Source organism: Gallinula chloropus, assembly GCF_964237585.1.
Source record: "Gallinula chloropus genome assembly, chromosome: 3".
Classification (NCBI taxonomy): domain Eukaryota; kingdom Metazoa; phylum Chordata; class Aves; order Gruiformes; family Rallidae; genus Gallinula; species Gallinula chloropus.
This window is the reverse complement of record NC_140087.1, coordinates 52858077-52870542: the sequence shown is the minus strand read 5'-3', so window position 1 is coordinate 52870542 and position 12466 is coordinate 52858077. Positions and strand designations below refer to the sequence as shown.

Genomic DNA, 12466 nt, shown 5'->3' with positions numbered 1-12466 from the left:
CAAATCATTGTGTCCAAATATAAAAAGATAAATACCATGTCATGATGTTATTCTTTTGACCTTCATTAAATTGGATTTTGAAGGTAGTTTCACAAATTCGGGAGAAAGATAGCCTCAGAACAGAAAAGTTCTGCTGTAAAATTGTTTTGTTTTCTTAAGAGTATGGATGGTGTGCTTCTATGGAATATATGCATTAGAAAATTTGATTTAGATGTGTTGGAATTGAGTATTTAAAGAGGTCTGATACAGGTTACACTGTATGTTTTAAAACTAGGAATAATAGTGATCTTTCTATTGCTGTTATTATCTTTCTGAGACCTAGGCATTTTTCACTCTAAATGTGGTTAATAGAACTTCCTGATAATCTTCTTCCAGTTAATTTCTTCGGAGGGATAAGATAATAACTAAAGTGTGAGTGCAAATTACGTTCAAACTGTCTTAATTATATTTAAAAACAAAATAATTGTGAGCACTTAGGTTTTTCTGAAGATGCAGGATTTCAGCAGAGTTGCCATGTGCTGGATTTAGAGTAAGGAATTTGAGGGTCAAGAATCCTGAGATGTCCTGAGCGGCCACTGCTGTTACAGTGGCAAACTGTTTTTGATTTCCTGTCTGAAAAATTTAGGCTTTTTTCTTTCTCATCAATAGTGCTGTATTTTAAAAAAAATAGTTATGAGAATCATGTCTCAATTTCCACTTTGCAAGCTGTTGTTGAAAGAGATGGAGCAAAAGCGTAGAACAAAAACATGCTCCGTTAGAATATTATTCCTGTACAGCTGCTTTAAGAACAGAAGCTGCACTTTAAATTCAGGGGTTTGTTTTGCCAATTCTCAAATCATATCCTCTTTATATTCCCCTTGCTGTAAGTACTCGTTTAGTCCTTTCTCTTTTTCCTTTTCACCTCATTTTTATCAAGATAGAAATTTCTCAAATTTTATCTTCCTTACAGAGCATTACTGTATGGTGGAATGAGAGAATCTCAGCCTGAAGCAGAAATTCCTCTTCAGGACACCACTGCAGAAGCATTTACGATGCTGTTGAAATATATTTACACTGGTCGTGCTACACTACGAGATGAAAAAGAGGAGGTTCTCCTGGACTTCCTAAGCCTCGCACATAAATATGGATTCCCAGAACTGGAGGATTCCACATCTGAGTATCTTTGCACAATACTTAATATTCAGAACGTCTGTATGACATTTGATGTTGCCAGTCTCTATTCCCTTCCCAAATTAACTTGCATGTGCTGTATGTTCATGGATAGAAATGCCCAAGAGGTGCTCTCCAGTGAAGGCTTCCTATCACTTTCTAAGGTATATATTCTGTTTTCACATTTTCCCCTAGGAATGTTAATCTATATACAGAAACACGACAAAATACTAAAACAGGGGCATCAAATGCAAGTTTATGTGTTAGCTAACAGATAACACTTTTTATTTGTGAAACTGTGACAGTTGGAAATGTTCAAGCCAAGCTGAAGTGAAAATCCTGGCTTGTATAAAGACGCATAAATATTTGTGCCTGTTCTGTGACATTGAAATTTTCCACTTACTCTGGAGTTGTTTTTGAGCTGGACATAATAGTGACAGTGTTTTCAAGTGGTGTTCACATGAAGTAGTAGAGTATCTTGAATGAATACTTGTTTAATATTTTTTAAAAAGTTTTTTGAGAGGAAAAGCTGTGATGGATCTATTCCCTGAATAAGTATAAGATACTCTGCTGACTAACTTGGTACTTGTGTAGGGAAAAAATGTGGGATTTTTTTCTCTCTACTCTGTCACACTCTGTTAAATTTGAGTTCTCAAAGCATATTGTCAATAAGAGATTAGCAAATGTCATTCATCAGGAAGCATATGCTTTATGACATCTTTGGCACAGCCAGTCCTAGTATCTATGGGAAATTTATCCTTTTCTTAGGCAGACTCCTAATTATTCTGCTAACAAAGTGCAAATCAGAAAGCTGTTAAATTTTTTTTAGTCTCATTCTGCAATCAGTGGGATTTCTGCATGAATAAGAGCCAATGGAGTTTTTACCTGCTGATTCTAAGTTGGTACCAAAAAAGAGAGAGAAAGAGTAGTAGGGGGCAGCCCCAATAGTTAGATATGATTTAAAAAGATGATTCCAAGCCACGCTTTTATTTTTCTTATACAAGCCTAAGTTTAAAGGAATGCTTTGAACTATACTGCCAAGTTATCAAATCACTTCTTATATTCTGTAGTAAATTTGAAGTAGTCACTAGAAGTAAATTGATTTTAATAGTTGCCAGAATTTCTGTTCTGACTTATTTCTCACAGTGGGTTTGTAATTTTACCTATTATTTATGTGATGGCTTCTGTAATTTTTGCATAAGTAATTAAAACAAGCTACAGTTTCAGGTAGTCACTCCTTTGGAGATCATTTTAATAACTACAACTTAAAATACCCATTTTTTTTCTTTTGCTTTATTTTAGTTACCTTTGTTTTAGTAGAAATTTAATTTTATTTCTATTTATTTGTAGTATGGTTTTTTCTTTCTTCCCAGGCTGCTCTTCTAAGTATTGTACTGAGGGACTCATTTGCAGCTCCCGAGAAGGACATTTTCCAAGCTTTGATGAACTGGTGTAAGCATAACCCCAAGGAAGACCATGCTGAAATCATGCAAGCAGTACGTTTGCCACTAATGAGTCTAACAGAACTACTAAATGTTGTAAGACCTTCTGGATTGTTGTCACCTGATGCCATACTAGATGCCATTAAGATTCGTTCTGAGAGTCGGGACATGGACCTCAACTACAGGGGCATGTTAAGTAAGCATCATCTTGTTTGTTTGTCTGTTTTCTTCTTCTTTAGTGACTACAATTGCCTGGAAGATATGGATGATATGGTTAATTTGTGAGGGTTTCTTCTATTAGGTGATTTAAAAGGTTTACGTAATGAAATACATTGTTATGTACTGTTCCTGCCACTTCTGTTCCTCAAATAATATTAGTTAACATGTTCTCTTGCTTTGTATCTCAGATATTGCTCAAACATGAATATTCTAATAAGACAGTGTTTTCTTAGAGGAAAATAATAGAAAAGAATTTGCAAAAACATTAAAGATAAAAAAGCATTGGCTGCAGGATATTTAAATGGGTTTATATCGATGGTGACTTGTTTCCTACTTCATGAAGATTTTCATCTTTCCTCCACTACTCTTGATTTTTCTCTTACTGTTTGCATGCTTGCCCAAATAATACAAACAGTTTTTCCAAAATTGTATTAATGGAAGCCTAAAGAGTCTGAGAAGCTTTTTGTTTGACTTTTGTCTGTGCTGTCTGTTGATTGAACAAGAATATCTGAGCTTTGGAAAGATACTGTTAGTTCACTCTCTAATGTGGATTTACAGAGAGTATTTGCCCCACAGCAAAGAACAAAAGTAAATGTTCTTTGAAAGCCTGCACTGTAGTCTGTCAGTCATGCATGATGAACCCTGAAAATAACTGCTTTCTCAGAACTGAATCTCCGCTTTGTTCTCTCTTGGAAGTTATATATTAATATTTAAACATATGAGTTCAATATTAGGATACTGTGAAAGTCTTATTGTGCAAGACAGTGCAGTGGATAAATTCGAAAAAGTTAAATGGTGTTCTCTGTCTCCTTTTTATGCATATTTATGTCTCAAAAATATACTCCTAATCTCAAAAGTTCTAGTTTTGTCAGTCACTGCTCTTTAGAGAATTGAATTTCTGTGTTGTAGTATGAGTTCAGGGTCTTAGGGCTTTCTCTGTTTGTAGAAACATTGATGACCGCTTGCAGTCATAGTTCTGTATGTGATGCTTTTATATCGTAGTACTGTTCTACAGCTAAAATTTTATCACTTCAAATCATGTTCTTTAGATGTTAAATGTAACATGCTGTTAAAATTCATACTCCTCTTGCATGGACAGCTTTTAATCATTTAGCTCATGTTTTGTAGGGTCTTAATGAAGACTGTTAAAAATGTCCTTTTTAACAGAGTGGATCATCAATATATTGTTTTCTAGTTGGAGCTAGGCATCATTATCCCCAGTTTCCTTGATGGAAAACATCTGGTTTTAGGATGAAACAGGCTTATTACTGTGAAATGGTGAGATAAAATCTTGCTTTACCATGTTGGTTCAAAGCCTGAGTAGTCGAAAGTTTCCAATTTCACTCAATTTCGTTTAGCTTTGCAAACAAACAGAATCCAGTTGAAATTAGAACAACATAATCAGGAAGGGGAAAAAAAAGCATTACAGGAGTGGTGAGAGATTGATCACAAGGAGAAACTTTAAGGCCAGGTGGAAGGTGGTGGTTGAATGAGGAAGGTGCAGTAAGAGCTTTATGAAATAATGAAGGGGACTGAGAATGTAGACACTGCATATCAGAATGTATATTAGTAAATACTAATAAATGATCACTACTTACTCGTACCATAAAAGACCTCAAGGGGGGCCTCAGATGAAAAAGAAGAGCAAAATTTGTAAAATGCCTCTCTTTTTGTGGGTGGGTTTTTTAAAATTATTTTATTGAGCATGTGTTTGTGGCTGAGAAACAATACTGGCAAGAAGTCTTTGTTCTGACCTAATACAATTGATATTCAGAACATCTAATTTGTGGTATGAGAGTGTAAAAATTAAGCAATTACTTCCTTTTCTTCTTAGTACCAGGGGAAAACATTGCAACAATGAAGTATGGAGCGCAGGTTGTCAAAGGGGAGCTGAAGTCTGCTTTATTAGATGGGGATACTCAGAACTATGACTTGGATCATGGCTTCTCTCGACACCCGATCGATGATGACTGCCGTTCTGGAATTGAAATTAAACTAGGCCAGCCATCAATAATCAACCACATACGAATACTCCTGTGGGACAGAGATAGTCGGTAGGTGCCAAGTTGACTTAGAAGAGAAGGTGTTGTGTTCTGTACTGGTGATAATGTACCAATGTGAAATAGACATTACGTGTTTTTATAGAAACACCATGCTACAGAGATGACAATGGTGTGTTTTATTTAAAAAAATCCCACAAACCACAACTGTTTTTTAAATGAAGCTTTGATTACTTACACACACCAGACCATATTTTGTGATAGAAAATTACCTTATTCCAATGTATTTTCTGTGTCTTCATTAATTAGTTTATATTATTAATGAAAGTTGAGGTAGCCTAATGGTTTTAATTGTTTTCTCTTTGACGCATAGTTTTTAACTGCTTTTATTTCAATTTGAAAAAGAGTATTCTAGTTCTTCTGCAGAAATGTTTTTTTTTAAATATATTTACATTCCAAACTTGGAAGGCATGTTAGTTCAAATTGTTTTCAATGTATCAAAATCGTTAAGAAATAACACACCTTGACAATAATTCAGAGATAGTAAAATTTATTTAGAATGTGAATTGCCAACTAACTGCAATAGTTCTTAGAAGCCACTTCATGGTGAGACTGGTGAAGTATGAACTATCATGGATGCCTTCGCCAGTTTATGCTCACTTCAACTTGCTATGGAATGCATGGAAGATCCAGTTATGCTTTTTAGAGCAATCAAGTGACTGCTTAAGTCTGAAAATTAAAAAGTTCTTTTTATCTGACAAATTTAATATATTAGATTTATAACTTGCAATGCAGGTACTCATAAGCAGTTTTCTACTAAAAACAATAAAACAAGCTACTTATACTTTTAACACTTTATTACCTTTCTCATAAAAGATTAATTTTATAATACTTTCAGACAGTTTAGAATTGCAAAACAGTTGCATATTTTTTCTTAACTAAATTGTGTTATTTTAGTACTGAGTGTACTAATGTTTTATTGATATTTATTTTTAAAGTATGAATTACAGTTATTAATTGTTCAAAACAAACTGTGTGAATTTTTAGCTACTGAGTTGTTTCAAAGTTAAGTTCTCCTGATTCAGTTCAATTGCAATTTATGCTTCTGTATTCCTTCTGGAAAGATTGAAAAGTAAAATTTTAAAGGTACGAGGAACTATTTCATATAATATACTACTTGTCCCAGAATATCATTCAAATTTATAAACCAATTATCAATCAATTTTATAAAATGTTAAAAAGTATTGGAGATGTATTAATAATGAGTTCTCTAGCAGTTTTTAGAGAGCTTATAACTAGCAAAATGTCCCTCACCTGCAAGGCAAAGATTGGCAGCTGCTGAAACTCAGGGAAAAAGCCTTCTTCATGCTACAACTTAGTGTAAAATTGTCTGTTGCTTGGTGTCCTAATGCCCTTCCTCTGGAATGTGTAGAATAAACTGTTGTTGGTGGTACAATATCAGACACGATGGACTTGTAGGGCTTTTTTTGTCTTTTTTGAAGACAAGAAGTCCTACAAGTCCTACAAAAAGACCACTGCTGAGGGTACAGCAGTGTAGGATTTAGTTTCTGTGTCATCCTGACTTTTTTTTTTGTTTTCTGTGGAAAGTTTGCCACTGGGTTTTCTTTTCCTTCTTACCAGGTACAGTACCTGAATTCTTAGTTTTTTCATCCCAGTAACTCAGCTGTCTAAGATGAGTGGAAAAGGAAGCATTTGGAGTTCTGTAGTTGTGGGCTCCTCAGTATAAGATACTGATGTACTGGGTGAAACGCGTTCTGCAGGGCACCAGGATGATGAGGGCTTGAGCATATGATGTACTAGGAATCAGCCAGCCCCTTTTCAGTGGTCTGTGGGGATAGGACAAGGGGCAATGGCTGCAAGTTGGAGCACAGGAAGTTCTGCACCAACATGCGGAAGAACTTTTACACAGTGAGGGTGACAGAGCCCTGGGACAGGCTGCCCAGGGAGGTGGTGGAGTCTCCATCTCTGGAGATATTCAAGACCCATCTGGACGCCTGAGTGATATGTCCTAGGGAGCTGCTTTGGCAGTGGGGTTGGACCCGATGATCTCTCGAGGTCCCTTCCAACCCCTACAGTTCTATGATTCTATGATACTGAGAGCACCAGGATGATGAGGGCTTGAGCATGTGATGTACTAGGAGATCCTGAGAGCACTTGCTGTTTAAAGAGGAGAAGGTTTAAAAGGGGGAACTTACTGTGGTTCACCTATTGAATGGAAGAATATAGAGAATACAGGGCGTGGCTCTTATTACAGCTGTGTGTGCAGAGAGAGCAAAGAGCAGTGGACACAAACAAGATAAATTCCTATTAAATTTTAGGAAAATAATTCATAATGGGGTAGTTGAACATAGGAGAAGTTTGAGTTTGCACAGAGAGGCTATGGATCTCATTCCTTGGAGGTATGCAGAACTTTTCCAGATAAGACCTTAAGGAGCTTGCTTTAAGATTGTCCTCATTTTTTCTGGAGTTCGTTTCCAACTTTTTTTTTTTTTACACTCATTTAGTCTAAAAAGTGCCAGCCACTTCTCTGCATCTTTCTCATGGGATATGTTTCCAAAATAAATGTTTTAGCAGCTGTACAAGTGCTACTGAACATATTTTTAAGCTACGAGTTCATTTTAACTGTCTCTGTGAAGCTCTGGCCTATTAGGTATCTTCATATAGATAAAGTACATTCTTAGCAGAACCAAATACAAACTGATAGGTGTGTTTTGCTCCTCTCTTTAGAACTGTTATTAACAGATGAATTTTAGATACAAAAGTGCTAAGGAGACCAGCTGTCGAAATTACCTTTGCAAAAAAGATGTTATCCTTAAAAATAAAAGGCATAGTGTTATATGATAACTGAACAGTACTTTTGAGATCATTTCTCTTTGCTTGGTACCTTGAGAAACAAAAAACCCCAAACATATTGTGTGCTTGTTGCAAATATACATTAGTGATGTGAGACTCCCTAAATTCTTACCATGTAGAGGACACATGGTGACTTTCAAATCCAAACTACTCAAACTGTAAAATTCTTGAGCCTAGTTTGGTCAAATATGCATGGGTTAGTAATAGTAAAGTTGCTAAAACACAGGCTATATGGGCTGTTTACACATCTGGTTGGCATGAATGTGAAAACCAATTATGCAATCGCCGTCTTAAAGACTGCATGACTTTTGTAAGTGCAGAAATTGGTATTAATAATGTTACCTAACACTTCAAGAATTTTGAAACAATGACACTTGAGATGTCTATCCCTCTCTGTCCTTAGCAAAAAAGTTGAAATATTAACAAAGGTGTCACTATTTAATGAAAAATGGCTATGTAGAACTCTGGAAGAACAGCTCTTTTAGAAATCAGTGTGAAAGAAGGGTAAGTGCTAACGTGGTACTGTTGAAATGCCTGTGAATAGTGCAGACTTGTATATTAAGACTAAAAAAAATATTCCGAAACATATTTCATGACTTGCTGATCCACAAGTGGAGTTTCTACTTCATTCTGAGTATCACTGTTGTAGGTAGAATACAAAATTCGTTGGGGACTTTAAGTTTTAGTTGGAGTTTGCTTTTTGCTAACAGCAAACTGTAAGATAAACCCTTGAAAAGCGAGGTGAAGACACAGATTGTCTTGGTGATTTTTTTTTAATATTTTATTATTGATGAGGTAATTTTGGGGTGTGCAGGTTCAGTAGTGACAGGCTTAATAATATACCATGAACAACAGAAAGGGTCAGAAGTGAAGAACAATATAATTGAGAAAATGATCATAAAATAAATTTACTTTTTTCAAATGAAGGGTTTGAATTTGCATTTTTGATCTTATAGGGTGTTTTATTTTTCTTTATTGATAGTACAGTAGAAGGAACTAACTGTATCACTGGTGTTTTAGATTTATTCCTCATTGAAGGAATAAAATACAAATGATTATTTTTATGATGGAGTTGAAAGCCTCCATTACGTTTTTTGAGTGGTAGTGGTCTAATCTGATTACTTGGTGTTGTGCTTGCAATATTTTTAAGTCATTCTGAAAACATCCCTTAACATAACCACATATGAATTTGTTTTCAGAGCTAGTCTGAAAGTAGGGATAATTCTTAAATATCATAGGTACAGGCCTGTGGGTAGGAACAAATAAGCCTTCTTGTCAGCTGAACTGAAAATCCATAAGAAAGTGTAAAATTGAATACCTAAGTTGTGGTTGCTTGTGTTCTAACCGGTGTTTTTGACAATCCATAGGTCTTACTCCTACTACATTGAGGTGTCCATGGATGAGTTAGACTGGATTCGGGTTATCGATCACTCTAAATATCTCTGTCGGTCCTGGCAGAACCTGTATTTTCCTGCCCGTGTCTGCAGGTTAGTTCATCAATGTAACGTTTCATGGCTGTCATTAAATAATGTAGACACCAGAGTGAGTTGCTGGATTTTGCTACTGCATTGTGTATTTCTGATAATGTATGATATACACAACTTTCATCAGCCATCTCAACAAAAAATAAATTTGTCTATCTTGGTGGATGCTTTTAAAAAATATATATGGAGAGGTGATAAATTGCAGGCATCCTGTTTTGAAAATGGATGCTTCCACCTAACTCTGTGTCTTCTTCCCTTTGTTTTTGTCATACTCACTCTTCATCTTGAAACTGATGGTTTTTTTTCCTACTAAGTAGTAAGCATTATTACTTGACTGGCAAAATGTTAAAAATGTGTCTACATACTTGCTATACAACTTGAAAATGTATTTTTATATATTTTTATATATTTTTTGCTGTTGCACTGAAAGAGTGTTTTCAGCAGTTGTGAAAGCGAGAAAAGGGTGAGTTAGGACTAAGTAGGTTTGAGCAATGCATTGTGTGAACCAAAGCAGCTACATGGGTTTAACTGTTATTAAGGTGATGGTGTCTTTTTACTGTAGATGCTGGAAACTTTGGAAAGAGCTTATAATCACATTGAAGCTGTCTTATCTAAAACCTGAATTGAGATCGTTGTTAGAGAGGTCCTAAACTGTAGATTGTAGAGATGTTAGTATCGTTAGAATCCAAGTAATGAACTAAAAAGGAAATGCCCTGTACTGCAGTAACAATTATGTAGACACAGACTTCTCAATCAGTACAGCATCTCCGGGAATCCCCAAGAAGGGGAAATGGTTCATTTTCTTTCCTTTCCCCAAAGAACAACCTTTTTTTCCCTGAGCTTTACTGCTCTGCTGTATGGGACTGCTGGCAAATTGTTGTGGTCTAAGGGGAAAGAGTCTGGTGGATCACCTGTGTGCCTGTCTTTCTCAGGTAGCTCTTTCTTAGCCTCCCTCTTCTTTTGGAATGTGGCTGATGTGAAACTTGTTTTTCCTGATAGAAACAAATACATGCTCACCTTTTCCTTCTAAGTATTATGGTTCTGGCTTTACTGCTTTCTTTTTCTGAAATGGTTGGCAATGTCCCCTAATTGGTGTGTGTATCTAACAAATTTTTGCTCACAGGTATCTGTAAATCAGCTAGCAGTGGTGCATAGCTGTATATTATCTATTTAAATGCATGCACAAACACAGTTGGAAATCTCTCCTTTGCAGTTTTATTTTAGCAAGTATTTGAGGTACACAGTTGTCCAGGTAACTAACTACAGCACAGATTTCCTTATCGCACAGTCCTCCTGCCTCTCACTTTTCCTGTTCTGCACCACAATCCTAGTAAACCTGTTATTTTCAATAAATCTTTGTTCCTCATTATCATATCCGCAAACAGGGAGGGAATTCCCTGGAGGTGCAGCCACTTTGAACAGCAAGTGAAGGAACTAAAGAGAAACTCTTGTAGCAGCATAGGTTTATGAGTACTGATTGTTAAGGAGCAGTAACCTTAAGGCAGCATAAATTCTCAGTTGTGACTCAAGGTGATAATTCAGGGTAGTTTAGATAAGGATGCTTGGTAATCTCTTTAAGTCAGTGAAGCTTATGTTACATTGAATGCATTTGCTAGTCAAAATAAAAGTACTGGGACTGTAATTTACCCTTTATGTATTTGTACTGTAAATAAGAAAAGGCTGTTTTAAATGTAGAGACATAAAATTGCTGACCTTTTTCTTAGAAGCTCCACTTTAAGAACTCTGTATTTATTTATTTGCATTAATACAGATAGGTCCGACTTGAAGGCTGGCTCTGCTTTAGTCAGGGATCTGGACCAGTTAATCTCCAGAGGAGAGGCTTTGAGTAGGGGAGGCTGTGTGCACATACAGATTAGTATTTGAGACTTTTATTTATCTGGCTTTTAATTAATATTCTATAGAGAAAGAAGTAAGCAAGGAGGACTAGATTTTGTTTTCTGTCTCTAGTTTCGGGGGGGTGTTATTATGTATTTAAAGTAGTTTTGTTTACTTAAAGTGTTTAAATTAGTTATCTCTAAGATGCTAACAAACACAAAACTCAAATCTTAAAACACATGGCAGTCTTTTGCCATCTTAAAAATTGTGTTGTAAGAACAGGTTTAAAATATGAGTTGATATGATATATCAGAATGCATTCTTTTAATGTTTGATATTGTGTTTTTTCAGATAAGTTATGTGTGCTTATCTAAGAGCAGACGTGTTTTAAGTGTTCTATATACCCTATCTAGGAAGAAATTCTTATTAGATTATCAACAGTTAATGTCATTTGAAGTTGTAAATCCCTGCTCCATTTTTAAAGGAAGTCCATAATGCAGTTCATTAAGTCCCTCATATTTATTAGTACTAGGTTAATCAATACATTCTTCATATCCAAAGCTAGGTTTGCTTTCATATTGCTCAACACTGATTCTGCTGTGTGCTCTTGAGTAAGGGTGACAAAGTTTTCCTGTGCATGGACAGCAATGCTGAGGAGTGCATTGCAAATTTAATGGCATTACAAAATTAATGGCAATTCTTGCCATTAAGTTTAACTTTTATTCCTTAGTAATACATATCATGCATATAATAATATCTTCAAGCAACCTCCCACTGAGGGAACTGTGCAACAGTTTTTTAAATATTTGTATGTGTTGTCAGTGGAAGATGCTGGACTAAGTATCTTTTCACTGTGTAGTTTCTTATCAGTACAGATGTGAGAGATGTAGTGGTGGTGGTTTTTTGGGGTTTGGTTGTTGGTTTGATTTCTGTTTTGTTGTTTGAGTTAACCCAACTTTTTTCAAATAATGCAGTGCTTTATGGCATCACTGTATAGGATGACTTCTTGAGTGGTGATGGAAAATTGGAGATTAGTGTTACTCACTGTGGGTTTTATTTACACTTTTTTTGAAGCAAGGGCGTAGAACATGCCAGATCGAGTACACATTGTTGAAGGGAAGTCTGTTTGTGGCTGATACACTAGAGCAGTTGTTCAAACATAGATTATAAAGAGAATATAAGCCCTGTAACATTCAACAAGGTTAGTTGCCTTTTTGAGTTTCCTTTCACATAAATACTAGTTATGCAAGGCGAGAGCTGTCAAGGTCTAAACTGGTGTGTTCACCTGAGTTTTGAGAACCTATTCAAAGGTTTCCATGGGCATAAAAATCAATAGAGTATATTTTACATTTGCATGTGTGCAGGTGGGCTTTTTGTTTGTTTTTTAAACCTTTCACTTTCCTCTTAGGTGTATCTATTTTCAAATCTACACTCAATTTCACAGTAGCTGGATGAAAAGAAG

At 35.6% G+C, this 12466-nt stretch overlaps 1 protein-coding gene across 2 annotated transcripts in view; it reads left to right on the top strand.

Annotated features, from left to right (window-relative positions):
• BTBD9 (BTB domain containing 9) overlaps positions 1–12466 on the top strand; it is a gene marked incomplete at its 5' end in the record, with an annotated part of 119808 nt that overhangs the window by 5977 nt on the left and 101365 nt on the right. Inside the window, 4 exons of one of the 2 annotated variants that reach the window (XM_084261004.1) lie at positions 950–1313; positions 2523–2787; positions 4645–4864; positions 9052–9171. In XM_084261004.1, coding sequence (XP_084117130.1) covers positions 950–1313; positions 2523–2787; positions 4645–4864; positions 9052–9171 — 969 coding nt within the window. Of the gene's footprint in view, positions 1–949; positions 1314–2522; positions 2788–4644; positions 4865–9051; positions 9215–12466 lie in introns of those variants that run through there. The other variant, XM_084261005.1, reaches the window with a different exon arrangement.